Source organism: Rhinolophus hipposideros (genome assembly GCF_964194185.1).
Source record: "Rhinolophus hipposideros genome assembly, chromosome: 15".
In the NCBI taxonomy this organism is placed as follows: Eukaryota; Metazoa; Chordata; class Mammalia; order Chiroptera; family Rhinolophidae; genus Rhinolophus; species Rhinolophus hipposideros.
Window position 1 is genome coordinate 63121405 of NC_138061.1, and position 16366 is coordinate 63137770.

The window sequence follows — 16366 nt, forward strand, 5'->3', positions numbered from 1 at the left end:
TCCACTGGCCCATGTGGGAATCGAACCAGCAGCCTTCGGAGTTAGGAGCACGGAGCTCCAACTGTCTGAGCCACCGGGACGGCCCTGGAAATGCCATTTTTAAAAAACTCAGAAAACCTCATCTAAATCTTCCCCTTGTGCCCTCGGCCCTTGTAGTTGACTCTGACTCTCCACACAAACTCACGCGTCCCTTAGGGTCACTTGCCCCCAAGGGAATGAGCATGTCTCTGTTATAGTTTTGCCAGCAAACCCTCTCAAGCGGGTTTCTATCCAAACCCCAGACTGGTCACTTGTAAGTGATTTAGGCAGGTGGCGTCCCCTCAGCGGCTCTAGGATGTCCACATGGAAAGGGCCTGGGCTGGCACCTGACCGGGAGGAGGCAATAGGGTGTAAGCCTATGGTTGTTCTCCCAGAGCGCACACTGGGTATTTAGATTGCACGTTCCAGTGCTCACTTTGCAGCACACATACTAGATTGCATGTTATAAATCAATAAAAATACAATGATTCCTAAAGATTCTTCTATTCACACTTTACAAAAGATTGAGCAAAATCAATTGATCAGATCAAAAGTATAGAATGGTTATTCATTTTCCTTGAGAGAGAAATCTTTTGAGAGATCTGCTAAGAACTACAGAGAGGTAAGGCCTATCCTCCTACCTCTGTGGCACACTGAATGATCCCACAATAAGCGTGTGAGCCTCTCCCATTAGAGACAGGAGAAGAGAGGAACACCGAGATTATGATACCTAGCAAGCTGGGCTGGGAGAGCCAGGATTAGCCTGAAGGCCCACATTATCCCAGCTTGGCCCCCTTCCCATTGCTTCACACAGTGGTTAAATGGCTTTGACTACAGCAAGGGGATATTTGCAGTCAGTGGAAACAGGGAGGGCAGATATGGGAAGAAGGTGTTAGAAACCCTTTCCTTCAGGATCTTCAGAACGGATTCTTAATTTAGGGTGAAGGTGCTATTTCCCATCAGTCTTGTATGATTAGACAAAACTTTTAAAATATTTTATTGTGGTAAAATACACATAACATAAAATTTAACATCTTAGCAATTTTTTAGGTACACAGTTGAGGGATATTAAGTACATTCACATTGTTGTGCAATCATCATCACCATCCATCTTCAGAACCCTTTGCATCTTGCAAAACTGCAACTCTATACTATTAAACAATAACTCCAATCCCACTTCCCCTAACCCCTGGCAACCACCATTCTACTTTGTCTCTGAATTTGACTACTCTAGGTATCTTATATATTAGAACCATACAGTATTTGTGGTTTTTTTGCAACTAGTTTACGTAGCACAATGCCCTCAGGCTTCATCCATGCTATAGCATGTGTCAGAATTTCCTTCCTTTTTAAGGCTAAATAATATTCCGTTATTTAGCCTTACATGCCACATTTTGCTTATCCATTTATTCACTGATGGACACTTGGGTTGTTTCCACATTTTAGCTACTGTGAATAATGCCTCTATCAACATGGGTGTACAAGTATCTCTGAGACACCCATTTTCAATTCTTTTGGCTATGTATGCAAAAGTGGAGTTGCTAGATCACATAGGAAATCTATTTATAATTTTTTGAGGGAACACCATACTGTTTTCCACAGTGATTGTACATTTTATATTCCCACCTAAATGGAAAGATTTTTAACATTTTCTTAGTGCATTGGGATCGATCAACCAGACCCAGCAAATCACAGAAACTCACAAGGTCTTGCATGCACTATTTCCTAACAATTTTCTGATTTACTTGACACTTGGCACATGAGCACTCGAAGCCTTCACCATGCTAACCCATATCTAAATGAGCAAGGTGAAGCGTCCCAGTCTCAAGCAACTTTCTTAGAAGGAATAGTGCTCAGGTACCTAGATACCTGCATTACCTGAGGCACCAGGTCAGCCATGGGCTGCTCAGGAGACACTAACCTTTCAGGTAAGCCAAGCCAAAGTAAGTGAGCTCCCCAAGGTTGGCGAAGGACGTGACGACGTTGAAGACGGCCCCCACTGTGGACGTGATGTCACATTTCACCTCCAGACACTGCCCACTCAGCAGCACCACACAGAGGTCCCTGAGAGTCAGACAGGATTTCCCTTTGTTGGTCTGAAAATAATGATAGTATTAACTGTAACAACAACCACAAGACATGGAGTATTTATCATGCAAGCAGCTATACTAAGCATTTAATACGCAGTCTCATTGAACTGACAAACAATCCTAAAAGATGAGTATGTTTATGACTCATCTGCTGAGATGAGAAACGGCGCTCAGAGATGGTAAGGGGCTTATTCACAGTGGCACAGTTAGTGAGAGCACAGTTGGACTCAAACCTGCACTCTGCAAATCTGCCAGGCTCCACAGCGGTAAGCAATGCTGAAGAGGCAGGTCTCGCTGGCGTCTCTACCCTGCAGAAAGCCCAGCTGCCCCTTGGGTTCTGCTTCCCAAAAGGACTGCCCACGGCTTTTATCAATGAATCATCATACCTGGGACTGTCACTTAACCTGATACTGTCCCCCAGAGTACAGCAGAGCAAATTTGGGCTGGCAAAGATCCAATGAAGAGAGAGGGCTAGAGCAAGGGGATTACTTCACATCGAGAAATGGGTCAGTAGAGCCCCATCCAAAAACTCATAGCAGGCAGCCTTCTGCCTCTTCACCCACTCAGATTAATTCCAGATTCATCTACCACCACAGCGTCTCCCTGACCACCATGGCCTCTGCTCAGCAGCCCAGGATGGCCTATCACTCCACCACCCCAGTCGGGTAGCCTGTGTCTCTGTACACACTACCCACTGAATGGAGTGTTCGTGCCCTCAATCCCCACATGGCAAATTCCTATGAGTGTCCCAGCAGGCTCAGGACCCTTGGCTGTGGCCTGGACAATAGAGTCACTCACTCCCTTCTCTGCTCCCACGGCAGTTGGTGCCCAAAGCCCAGCCTGAAGCCAGACCTCCCCAGGAAACTGCTCCTTAGAGGACAGTCATGGATGGACATTGGCTGGACATTAAGTACCATCAAGACTATGCCTGCAACAACACCCTGACGCTCCTAACACCCAGGGCAGCCATCACACTCCAGGGGCCAGTGCAGATCTGAGGACCCTGTGGGCGGGGTTTCCGGAAGGATCCTGGGCAGAGCTGAAGACAGGGCACACTGTGAGCCACCATGGCTCCCGCCCTGCAGCACACCTGCATCACCTAAGTGATTGTTCAGCATGTGGGAGCAGGGGCCACCCCTGAGAGACAGAGGGAGGGAGGGAGAGACAGAGAAGTGTGGGCCCTGTGCGTGGGCTTGATCCTCTATAGTTGCCCTCCTGAAATCTCAAGGATTAGATCTCTGAGCCTGTGTTCTAAGTGAGGTCTAATGGGACGATGGAGCTTGGGCTCACAGCGGACCTGCCTCCCCACCTCTGGCAATGGGCTCTGGCTGCCAACTCCTCTGGTGCCCCAAACCCTGCCTGGCCTCCCCATGGCCTATGCCACCCTGCTCATATTCCACCATCAGTCTCCTCTGCAGGGGGCTGGCTCAGGAAGGGTCCCAGTCAGGCACACAAGCTCCAAGCAGCTCAGAGCACGGTGTGGCAGCAGCTGCCCCCACTCTGGACTAGTAGCACCAAAGCTCTTTCTGTGGGTGATTCATCAGGGACAAGCCTCTCTCTCACCCCCAGTCCAGGTATCAATGCCTTTCCACACAGAAAGGCTGCAATCCCTTTGGGGACCGCAGTCTGCCTGGGCTCAGGCAGCAGAGCCAAAAGAAGGGAGACAGACTTTTCTGCCCCAGAAAATAGACAAACGTGTAAATGCCAGAATGCAAGCTCCAGACGAAGAGGACTCTGTTTTGTTCACCTCGCAGATTTGGGGCCTGGATTAGTGCCTGGTACCTATTAGATGCTTAAACAATGTTTCCTGACTGAATGAGGGGATGAAGGCAGAGCTGAGTCTGGAAGGACAAGCAGGACTTAGCCAGAAGCCACACAGGCTTCTTCGTAGAGGGTAGAAGGATGTGCTGAGGGACAGGCAGGAGTGGCTTGGCAGAGCGCTCTGGCAGGAGTTGAGGACGGCGAGTACCCTGGGACCAACCCCCTCTCGGCCCCCAGCCTGAGGCTGCAGTCTGAACGCAGTCAGCCTCCAGACCTGCCCAGCTGCTCCGTCCTCTCGCCACCCTCCACCCCTACCCACTAGTTACCACAATGGATCCAGGCAGGTGCACAGTCACAGGGGACTCTCCAGCCAGCAGGACGAACTCCGGCCTGGAGACCTGCAGGAAACACTCCGAGTCACTCACGGTAGAGGAGGAGTCATCTTCCGTGGGGCTGGACCCCCAGCTTTGGGCTCACATCCCCCAACACCCTACCAGCACTCCCTTCCCCAGAGTCAGCAGGAAACAGGTTTCAGTGACATGGTGATCTCAGAGCAGCAGGGGAGAGGAGGGCGGAGAGCTTTGGGTGATGCTCTATCCTCAGTGGAATGTCCACCTCGTTGTAAGTGTCCTGATTCACTCACGGTCACATAATCTTTTGTGTGTATCGAAATCATACAATACCTTATACAGTACAAATATGTATTATAGGAAATAGATGATTTTTTAAAAACAAAATACCTTTAGATTTAGATTAGAGGAAAGGTTTTTCTAGTCCTGGATGTTGAATCAATAGCATGTGGGAGCAGCCATTCTCAGTTTCACAACGCTTTATGTCTGTATCACGCTTGTGACCCGAGGAATACTTTAATTCCCATCATTATTTAGACCCAGCTATCATTCTGTGAGGTACATATTTTCCGCCTATTTTGCAGGAAACTGAGGCTCTAAGAGGTTAAGAAACTCGCCCGTATCAAACACCGGTGAGTGAGAGGGTGAACATGCTCCCAACGGTGCCCAGCAGGACTCCTGTCTCAAGAGGCCAGAGGTCCAGCCAGGGGGGACTTGTATCCTAAGAGTGTCCCCAGTAGAAGCGTCTTTAGTGAGTGACGAGAAAGAAAAGCTAAAGAAGGTACAGAGTTCTCCTGCACCTTGTGTTGCCCGAGTTCATGACCTGAGAGTGGCCTTGAAGGGCAGCAGGGACTGGGCAGGGAGGGTGAGAGCCCAAGGCCACCCAGGAGGGGGTGTCCTAAGGCTACCCCAGGCTCAGCTCATCTCTAATTTGTGGAGAAGCTTTAAGCAAATCTCCCTGTGACAGGCAGACAGACAAAAGATCTGGGACATGCGGGTCTGAAATTCGCAAAGGATCCAGATGCTGACACAGAAGACCCGGCAGAGGCAGCCTCCTGGGTGAACAGCCTGCCCTGAGAGACTTGTCACAACTCCAGGGGGCGCTGATCCCCCCAATGTGGCTGCAGCATTGTGTGGTTATTAAAACAGCTTTTCAGCTAATGGCAATATAGTGCATTGAGGAAGAGGCGCTGTTTTGTATACACCAGAGTGGCTCTGAGGGCTAATGCCAGGGCTTCTTCTGGCAGAAGGTGCGTCCCGAGACCATCCCAATCTCACTGTCCAGTGCTGGCCCCTCAGTGGAGACCAGGTTGCCTACAGGGAGTCAGGGGTCCCGCAGGCGTGAGCACACTTGCAGGGGCCACCGGTCATCTGTCCCGCTCTCATCCCAGACTTCAACAGCTATGGCCCTGAATTGCAGGTTTCAGGTTTATTTTCATCCAATTCTAGAAATCTCAGCCCAGGGAGTGTGGCATCCCAGAGGACTCTGCCCATTTTCAGTTGCCATTGTCAGCCATCCACCACTCCCTGCTCACACCTCTTTGGGGAGGATCCCTTGGTCCTCTTTTGCTCACCTTTCCCTTATTTTGCAGGAAACGCTTTTGAGAAGGAGTTGCTGGCCATGAGTTTTGTGCTGTCGCAGAGAGAGCAGATGCTGAGCTGGGCTGCCTGCCCTCCTGAAGGTCCCGGGGAGCTTCAGTTGGAAGAGCGCTGGCCAGCGGTCAGAGAAGGGGAGGAACAATTAACAGTGGAAGTGGCTTCCAGCTAGTAAGAGCCTGCCACGTGCAGTGCTCAGCCGGTTTGGGTGTGTACACCACTTCACCTTCACCACACACCTACGGGGGAGGCACCAAGTCCACTTTCAAACAGGGAAGCTGAGGCCCGGGACAAGTCAAGCTGCAGTGTGACTTTGCCCCTCTTTCTACCAGAAGGTGGAGTCTATTCCCCACCTCTTGAATCTGGGCTGGCCTGGAGCTTGCTTTGGCCAATAGAAGGGGCTGGAAGTTGTGGAGGGCTAGTAGTTCTGGAAGTTCTCCCTTTCTGTCTCTCTCTCTCTCTGTGTCTCTCTCTCTTTCTGTTTCTCTCTGTCTCTCTATCTCTCTCTCTGTCTCTGTCTCTTTGCCTTTCTCTGTCTCTCCCTGTCTCTGTCTCTCTGTCTCGGTCTCTCTGTGTCTCTCTCTCTGTCTCTGTCTCTCTGTCTCTCTCTCTGTCTCTCTGTCTCTCTCTCTGTCTCTCTGTCTCTCTCTCTCTGTCTCTCTCTGTCTCTCTGTCTCTCTCTGTCTCTCTGTTTCTCTCTCACACACACCCCACACTACACACACACACACCACACCCCTCTACTATTGTCATGAGTCACAAGGGCATCCAGCAGAGTCCAGAAGAAACTCCCAGCTGAGCACAGCCTAAATTCCCAACTCACAGTCACTGTTTTTTGGCTTTTTGGCTTTTTGTTGTTGTTCTTGTGCAGCCTCACACAATAGAAAATCACAATGACATGGAAGCATGTTGTCATTCCATAACTGAACCTGCACTTGGTTTCCAGATGAGACAGAATGCCCTGACAGCAAAGCTGCTTTTGGGTCCCTCATCACCTTGGCTCCATATGTGCTTAAAGGCGGCTTTCTCACCTGCCAGTGGAGTAGGCTCAGCTTCCTCTGAAGAAGCAAGAGGCTTCTCATCAGTAATCAGTAGAGAAGTAGGATACAGTGCCCACCACCACCACCAGCGTCCCACACCAAGTTCACAGCCCTGGACACTGTGCTGCTCACCTGTTAACAGAGAGGCTGCAGTGACTGTGTGCTGAGGTGCTCAGACTGGGCTCCAGGGAGCTCTGGGTCTCTGTGCTTCTCTCTGAAACTAACCAAACCGCACGCTGGAGGGCATGGGCAGGGCAGAGGTAAAGAACAGGACTTTCCTGAATCAGGTCGTCTGGAGTGTGGATATCAACATTGTGACGTACTAGCTATGTGACCTTGGCAAAATTACTTAACCTCTCTGAGTCTGTTTCCTCATGTGGAAAATGGAAATGAAAATGATAGTTAGAGGGTTGGGGGAGGTTTTAGCAGGGAGATAAAGCACAACAGCAAAGAGCACCCTGTTTTAGGGACAATAAACAAAAACACTTTTTTTACTCTCAGATTCAGTTGAAAAGTAGAGAATAGGAGATTTGAAGATTATTCTACAAGTCATTCTTTTTATCAGCTACAGCAATAACAAAAACAATCTTTTACAAATTACTTTTCATTTCACTCCACCTAGAAACTAATTAAAGCAAAGCTTTTATGTTGTATGGTTTTTATCAACTAGGACAGTTAGAAATCAATAAAAAAGAATTTACGTTACTATAAATAACTCTATTAAACGATATCTCCAAATGAAGCTTTCTTTCAGGGCATAGATGTGTCAGAAGCTCAGCCCCTTCTCTTTCGGGACTTCCTGGAAGAGTGGAGCTTGCATGGGCTCTCTGTCACCACAGCATGAACATCTGACCCACATGGGGCAGGAAACAGTAGAAGGAGTATGGTCCCCACCCCCACCCCCACCAGGGAATGCTCAGGGCACTGTACCCACCTCTGCAGGAATGCAGACACTCCAGGCCCCGATCCACTGGGCTCTCACAGCTTGCCTGACACAGCCTGTTCCTGAGCAGGTGGCTTCTGTCCTGATGCACAGAGGAGCTTTCTTCCATGACTCTCCTCTCCACCTAAAGGCCAAGTGCATCGCACATCCACGTCCCACAGTTGAAAGGGGGCATTTATATAGACACATACAGACTGGCTGTCAGTTTGCGTCAGTGTGGGAGTGTCTGGCCCACACAGTGAGAGCCTGATGATGCATTGTCTAGCACCCAGAATGTACTCGATACCCACCACCCACAGGCACCCTACAGGTAATTCATTTCCTCCCCAATGCCTGGGTACTACACATCTGTGCCTTTGCTCAGGGGCTCCATCCACCGTTGAGAGTCTCCCCACTAAGCTCCTCTGTGCCTCCAAGACCCAGAGCTATGTCTTCTCTACTTCTCATCTTCTATACCTCTGCCCTCAGGGAGATGTAAATGTCCTCTCATCACCTTCCCTCATCACTGCACTCACAAGCCTCTCTATCACACCACATTATACCACGTTTGCTTCCTTGCCTGCCTCCCCAACCTCACTGTGAGCTTTACGCCCCACCTAGCTCACCCAGTTCAGTGCCCCAATGAATGTCCAAAAAGTAGCCAAAACGTGCTTTATGGCTCCCTGATGGAAATGCTGCAGGTCAATGCATTGTCCATCAGGGGACAACACACCAAAGGATGGTAAGCTCTTATGTCTTTCCAACAAATAGACCCCTCTTCCCCCACGGAATTCTCTGGCTCAATGAACAGGAAGGAGCAACATGTCCACACACCAAGAGAGCAGGGGTCCAAGAAGAAGGACAGGATGGACAGGCGTTTTCTGATTGACTGCTAACAGAGCCCACCCCGCCTCCCCAGTTGTCCCCTCCCCTCCTTCCACATGGCTCCTGCATTCGTCTTGCTTTCAGATCTCCAAGCTGCCCCTTGGACAAGCGCCGTGCTGCCAGGCTTTTCTGGTTTCTGTACGGTGCAAACCTTGCATTTGTACCATGGGCACCTCTCTTGCCTCACCTAGTCCCAGCTCTGCCCTGGCCTAAAGGGGGCCCAGTGTTGGTGTACTTCCTGCCCCAGAGCTCCCCATGGGATCAGGCGGAGGCTGTCTTCACCTGAGACCACCTCCTTGCGTGGCTTGTCACCTATCCTGTCCCCTCTCCATCACTCCCCCGCACCCAGGAGTCCTTTCCCAATAAATAACTTGCATAAGAATGCCCATCTCTAGCTTTGTTTCAGGAGAATCTGACCTAAGCCAAATGCCTACTATGTACTAGGCACCGAGGAGAGCACAGGGCAGCAAGCACACAGTGTGACAACAAGGAGACCCTCCGCATATACGAGACAGCAGGTACAGCCAAGGAAACCTCGTGTGAGGCCTGAGTTCAGTGTTGATAGGTGAACTGACTCATGGGATATAAACACGATCTTTTTTTAGGTAAAGAGGTTCTTTCGAAGATCTCAAGGATCTTAGCCACGTTAAGAATCCTGGCTTACACGACGGTCTTCACCAGTGCTGCCCAACAGAACTATGATGACAGGCATGTTCTAAATCTGCCCTGTCCAGCATGGCTATCACCAGCAACATGTGGCTACCGGCACTTGAAATGTGGCAGGTGTGACTGAGGAACTGAATTTTTAATTTTATTTCATTTTAAGTAACTATAATTTAATTAATTTAAATTTCAACAGCCACACATTGACTAGTGGCTCCTGGGTTAGAAAGTACAGACCTCGGAGATGGTTCCCAGAACCAAGCTGACCAGCCGTTTGACATGGAGTTTGGCAGAGGCTGGGTATCCACCCACTTCTTCTCGATGAACCCGACAAGCTTCCAGAACCGACAGCAGGGGCAGCCGCTTGCGAGGCTGGTCTTCGCACATGGTCAGCAGAACGGAGTGCAAGTGCTCCGGGAGCTGCAGCAGCTGGAGAGCAGAGCGCTACGTGAGACATTTGGATGGCTGAGGCCAGGGCCCTGCATGTGTGTAGTGGGGACTGATGGAAACGGATGTTCTTGTACACACTAGACAGGTGCCTAGTGCTTCTGGAGAGTTCGGAGGTAGACACACGGTAGATCACTGAGGCCACCAAATGTAGAGCAGTTATCTTAGCCCTAGCTCTGTGGAGTTAGCCGCTTTCTACTCTGGAATGCCATTTGTTTCAGAAGGAAGAGAGGGAAGGAGGGAGGGGTTCTTCAGCATATGCTCTTGTTACACAAAGATCCCACACATGTTTGAAATATTTATGGAAAATAAGTGCTTGACCAAATAGATTTCCACCTATGCCAAGCACCCAGATTAAACCAAGGATCAGCCTTTGACTGAAATGCACTTGGGCAACCTATTATTTTCTCAGGTTATTTAGGTGACTCTCACTGGGCCTTCCCCCTAGAATGTGAGCTCCAGAAACCTAAGGACAGTGTCTTTTTCACTTTGGAATCTCCAGCAGTCAGCACAAGGTCAGTAATTGTTGGTTGAACTTCATGGTACATGTACACACTAAGAAAAAAATAGATATTTAAATGGCCACCATTATGTGGGGAAGGCTTCAATGCAGACTCAAAATCAGGCTTTTTCTCCTGCTCACCCACTCTGCAAGTCACTTTCCAGATAAAGGCTAGACTGCCATTTCTTGCCATGCTGGGGTTAACCAGGAGAACCATAGAGGAACGAGCCGCAGGTGGAGGGAGCAGTGTACGCAAAGGTTGGCTTTATCTAAAAGGAAGGAGCTATGGACAGACCCCGAACCCAGAGCAAAATGACAATGCCCTTATTCAAAATGATTAAGAATTTCAAGACAGTGACAGCAGAGCACTAAATCAAGCTTGTAAGTGCAGGACATTGTGCTATTACACAGGCCACATGCCTATGAAACCGGCCCCAATTATGGCAGAGCAAGCACCAAAGCCACAGGTGGGAACCCAATTCTGGGGTCCAGGTGTGTCCTGCTGAGAAGTGGAATATAACTCCGTGGGTAGTGGGAGCTACGGAAGATTTCACATGAGGAGGGATATGAGCCGGTGTCTGTTTTAAAAAGAACACTGGGCAGCACTGGGATGTTAAATTGGAGAGGAAAAAGGTAGGAAGGAAGAAAGGAAGGAAGGAAGGAAGGAAGGAAGGAAGGAAGGAAGGAAGGAAGGAAGGAAGGAAGGAAGGAAGGAAGGAAGGAAAGAAGGAAGGAAGGAAGGAAAGGAAGGAGGATGGTGAGAGGGAGGGAGGGATTCTTCAGCATGTGCTCTTGTTACACGGAATTTTTATAGTGTCAAATGAAAATTACAAACACACATATTCTGTAGTCAAAAATTTCATAAAATGCTATGATAAAGAATGTTAAAAGCTTTGTATGTTTTAATCCTCAAAGTCTTTAATAAACCATTCTGAAAAATATTTGAGAAGAAGACATTGTAGGAAGTATTTCCCCAAATCATTTGAGCACAGAACCCATTTTCAGGGGAGCATCTCACTTCAGGAAATGCTGCTTTAAAGCCTGTTTTATAAACCTGTATCTTCAGTACCTATAAAATCCTCCAGCTTGCTATTTCCTCTGAGAAGAGGTGGCAAATAAATCTTATCTTGCTTGCCAAGCCTAAGCTGCGGCTGCCTGCAGTGACGTGTTGAGTAGGATTCTGAGGCTGCCTCTGGACCCAGCAAGAGTGGTTGTGTAATCAGTTGTAATGCCTTCTTAGAACCTAGGAGGACAGAGTGGTGGCACACAGCTCAGCAGATATGGCCCCTACCCTGCAGAGAACTTCTAAGTAATCCAAAGACATGGTCTGGCAGGACTTTAAGTATCTTGTTTACAGACCTGATTTGGTGGAACGTGAAACCCTGCTGACCAGTAGAGGGTTGTTCCTAAAGAGTAGACGAGCATCTGCCCAAGAGAAAAAGCACAGGATTAGATTTCGGTCCCCTCTGTTCTTCCATGGTCCCTGCAAACAAAACACAATTCCTTTTCCATGTGTGGCAGACACTGTTGTCTGCATACCCCACAAGCAGTGGCAACTCCCTTAAACTCCTCTGCTGCCTACCCTAGTGGCTAAAAGCCACAATGACCACAACACCCAATTTTGGCCAAAAGACATAAGAAAAGTAAGGGGCTTCTGAAAAAAGCTTTTTTTTACTGACAAGAACACATGTGACTTAATCCCACTCTTCCCTCCTTATTCCTGCCTTGAATGCTGATGTGATAAATGGAATCACAGCAGTCATCTTGTGACTGTGAGACAAGCATAAGAACAAAAGTCCAGCAGCTAAAGAGTATAGAATAGAAGCAGACAGCCTGGATCCTGGATGACAAGTACTGAGGTGCTGACCAATACCTAAACTTCTTGTTAAGTAAATAATAATTACCTGTGGTTCTAGAAACTGGATTTTAGGCTTTCTGTTTCTTATAGCCAAAGCCATCTGTACATGACACAGTATGGTCCAGCCTGATTCAAAAGCATCAGATGTTGTCAGAAAGCCATGTAGTGCAAAGGAAGAGCATTACCTGACTTCTCTGAGCCTCAGTTTCTTCATCTTTAAAGTGATTATTCTGTCTGAATATTCCTGAGGATTGAATAAAGAGTGCCTAGAGGGCTGGCACGATGGCTCAGGTGGTTGGAGCACCATGCTCCTAAGGCCAAGGTCACCAGTTTGATTCCCACATGAGCCAGTAAATTGCATCCTCTACAGCTAAGATTGTGAACAACAGCTCTCCCTGGAGCTGGGCTGCCATGAGTGACCATCATGAGCAGGGAGCTGCTGAGAGCTGTGAGCAGCTGACTGAACAGGAGTGGGAGTGGGAGGCGGAAGAAGGGGAGGGAAAAAGAGTGCCTGGAGATGGTAATAATAATAATTATCATTGTTATTATTAGACAGAGAACACTTAAACCAAGCCTTGTTCTAAATCTTATAGATATATTAACTTATTTAGTCCTCACCACAATCCTGTAAAGTAGGTATATTAATTGTCCCCTTTTTACACAGGAGGAAACTAAAACAAAGCCAAGTTAGGGAACTTGCCCAAGTAAGATCTAAAACCTAGATGTGACCCCAGTCACCATGTTGCCTCTGGATCACACGAAGTCCTCAATAAATGTTCATTAGGCTTTTATTACAACTGACAAGCAGTCAGTTAAGATCTCTTTTCAGGAAATGACTTTTGGGACTTTGGAAGGGAGACAGTGAATTAATGAAATATGGTATATAAAAGTGCATGCTTACTTGAGCAAGCCACTGAATTTAATACAAGTGGATTTGTTTTTTATATCTCTACATTAAGGGCGTGTGTCCAGTGTTACATGTACCAATTAGCTATCTACTTTGTCTGAAATTATACCCGTAAACCAGCCGCCCACCCCTCTGATGAACATGACTAGACACCTACAAGGAAGTTCACAAAAGCTGCACCCCCATTTGTAGAGAAATGACTCGGAGCAGATGCTGGAGCACTGCCAGAGGCATTGTCCACACCTGGAAACTTACCTGGATTCCATGGGCTCTATCTTAAAGTGTCATAGGGAAGGCCTATGGTAACAATGACAATAGGTTTCACCCCAAATTCCAAATCCAGCCCATTGGTAGATGCTGCCTGGAGAAGAGTGGTGGGAAGGATGTTGAAGGCAACTCCTGACTCCATGGGAAAGAAAGTCATGATTGATTGGTGATGTCTGCCATGAGCATGAAATGGGGTGATAGTGGCATAAGTTGACTTTAAATAGAGACCTACCCACACCTCCACCTTCACCTGGATCTAACACTCCAAACATTGGTGAAAATATCCCAGTGTGTTGGTTAGAGCTGAACGTTGGTCTGAGGAGAAGAGTTATGGTACGTTCCCCAACCTCAGAACAGGGGGAGCATTCTGGACACATCTCCTGAGGTCACTTTCCTAATTGCTCACCCCACTCCCCACAGGATCCAAGCCAAGCTGGATGCAGAGAGAAGTCTGTGATGAATGGAAGAAAACAGTAATATACAGAACTGAGTGGTAGAGATGCTGTAAGAGAAAGAATGGCCATGTAACCCTGCCTGCTGGCCTAATAAACAGGGCTCGAGGCTGGTGCCCTTCACCTCTTAACCCACACTCCCACATGCCATGCTTCAGAAGCATAGATAGTTAAGCTACCAACAAAAATGGCTGTTTGGTTCATCAGGACTTGGTCCCTTCTCACAGTGACCCTCTCCCAGCTTAAACTTATCTTAAACCCTTATCTTCCTGGCCCAGACTCAGCAACACACCTCCTCAGTTCTCAGCTCTGTCTATTCCTTTAGCCTCGAAACTCTTGGAGCCCTTACTCCTCTTCATAGAGGAATGTGTACAGGAGGGAGGAGGGTGTTTTATTCCAGCTCATGTTGGCTCAAGGATGCTCTGAGCAGGGGAGCAACCGGACCTTCACAAGACATTCAGTGGAGGCCAGCTGTGGTCAGGAGGATGATGTCTATTCCTCACCAGTGAGTGCTGGGAGGGACAGGAAAGGATCCCAGGAGTTCTCCCGGTCTGCCTTAGCTCAGGTCCTGTAGAAAGCAGAGCCTGAGGCAAGGATTAAGTGCTGATATTTCATTTAGGAGCTGTAAGCCCAGGATAATGTGGGTGAGAATAAAGGAGAAGGGAGATAAAGACAGGTGTGATGTGCCAGATCACCATGCTGGCCACCTCCTTGTAACAAGCCACACAGTATAGCAGGAAGCACTCAAGATTTTTCTGGAAGGCTTGTAAGACTTACCCATCTTGAAGCAGTCCCAGAAGAAAAAAATGAAGGGAGAATTGTCTCCTCAGTTCCCTCCATCTGTAATTTACCATTAGTTGAGGTCCACCCCAAAGGACATTAGCTCCCCTACATGTTCACATTACATCAGCAAGTCCCTTCAGTCACTCAGAGACTCAGATCCATGGCTCAGGATGTGGCATTTTAGCTGAGTCCAGAGCATGGTAGGTAAAATGGTGTGGGTGGAACATTGCCTGAGACCCAAACAGAGGGAATCTGAGAGGCATCGAAGTGTGTGTGCAGTACAGGTGTCCAGCGATTCACCCTGGACAGTGCAGGAAAGGGTGTAGGGGCCTGGAGTGCTGCCAGTGGGGAACAGCCAGGGACACTGCAACTAGGACTTCGATGCTTTCACTGCTGTGATCTGACTTGGAGACACGTGGGCCCATACAATCCAAACCTGGAAGCCACTGAGGCCCTATTCTTTGAGCCCTGTTCTGGGGTGGCTTCTGAGAGGAGTGGAATTTCCAGATCTGCACTTTTGCCGTGAAAGAACAGGGAAAATGGAACAGACCTCATCAATTAAATGCCCATTATGTCCTGCCCAGTGCTGTGTGTCTGCCTTACACCATTTGCTCCTTTGAATTTCTTCTGTTCAAAATTGAAAATAATGTTTACTAGAACTTTTTGGTATTCAGAAACACAATACATCCATGGAAAAACAAAAATCACCACCGACGTTGCCACCCAGAATTATCACTGCAAACACCTTGGTTTATTTATTTTCAGATCACTCCCTCTCTCTCTCTCTCTCTCTCTCTAACTAGGATCAAATTGTACATGCATATTTTTAATTTCCTTTCAAGTCATTAAATCACTTTCTACAGCCTCATTTTAATACTGTCTTGTTTCATATCCATTCTCACTGGACAATAGCTTGTTTCCAGTTTATCACTCATGTCAACAATACAACAAATATTGCTGCAGTTAAATCTTTACTCGATCAAACTGGCGGCGTGAGATGAGCCTCTGTAAAGATCCCCTGGAATTTACAACTAATGGAACAACAATAACTCCACAAAGGACAGACGAAGAGGCCCACTACTGAATTTACCTAAAGGTGGGCGAATACCGCGAGCGGAGGAGGAGGGAAGGGAGAAGTGCGGAGACGGAGCTGCGCAGGCGCAGAATGCAGACCTGGCTCAGTGCTCCGAGCTCGCTGCGTCCCGGAACTACCGCAGCCGCGGGAGAGGGAAGAACTCGGACTGCTAGGGCTCCGCTTATGGCCCACAGGGCTGAGGGGTCAGCATATAACACGGCTGAACCCAACGCTCACGGCAAACACCTTGGAGCAAAGAATGAGGGAAGAAGGCTGAAAACGGTGGTTTAAGCCCTCACTGCCGAGCGGAGAACGGAAGCCTTAGGCACTGAGACTAGCCGCCCCCTCCCTACCCGCCCAGGCTTGCCCCGCTCCCACCTGCCCAGTGCTAGAAGCAGGACAGTAGCAATGTCAGATCAAAAGAACAGAATATTTGTTGTTCTGAGAATTGTGGACGGCAGACACAGACTCACAGCCCAACTAGTTCTGGCAAACGGGAGAGAGCTGTGGAAGCGGGACAGGCTGTGGTGGTGGTCGCCGCCATTGCTCTGGGCCACCTCTCACGAATCACCCCGCCCCTGACCCCACCTATCTGGGTAGATCCATGCCGAAGTAAACAGAACTGCTGAAACATACGGGCTCTGAATCTGGTGCACAAAGAGCTTTGGAACTTCAAAAGCTCTCCGCATCCCCACAGGGATTTGGAGCCCTATGACCCAGGAAAAATGTTAACAGAGGAGAAGCCCATTT

The 16366-nt window shown here is 48.4% G+C and overlaps 1 protein-coding gene across 2 annotated transcripts in view; it reads right to left on the reverse strand.

The window, feature by feature from the left end:
• Positions 1-16366, reverse strand: part of FRMPD2 (FERM and PDZ domain containing 2) — a 155310-nt gene that overhangs the window by 86271 nt on the left and 52673 nt on the right. The window contains exons 4-10 of one of the 2 annotated variants that reach the window (XM_081074185.1): positions 11634-11699; positions 9563-9754; positions 7790-7922; positions 6988-7075; positions 5794-5929; positions 4196-4267; positions 1940-2114 (exon numbers count right to left, since the gene is read on the reverse strand). In XM_081074185.1, coding sequence (XP_080930311.1) covers positions 1940-2114; positions 4196-4267; positions 5794-5929; positions 6988-7075; positions 7790-7922; positions 9563-9754; positions 11634-11699 — 862 coding nt within the window. Of the gene's footprint in view, positions 1-1939; positions 2115-4195; positions 4268-5793; positions 5930-6987; positions 7076-7789; positions 7923-9562; positions 9755-11633; positions 11700-16366 lie in introns of those variants that run through there. The other variant, XM_081074184.1, reaches the window with a different exon arrangement.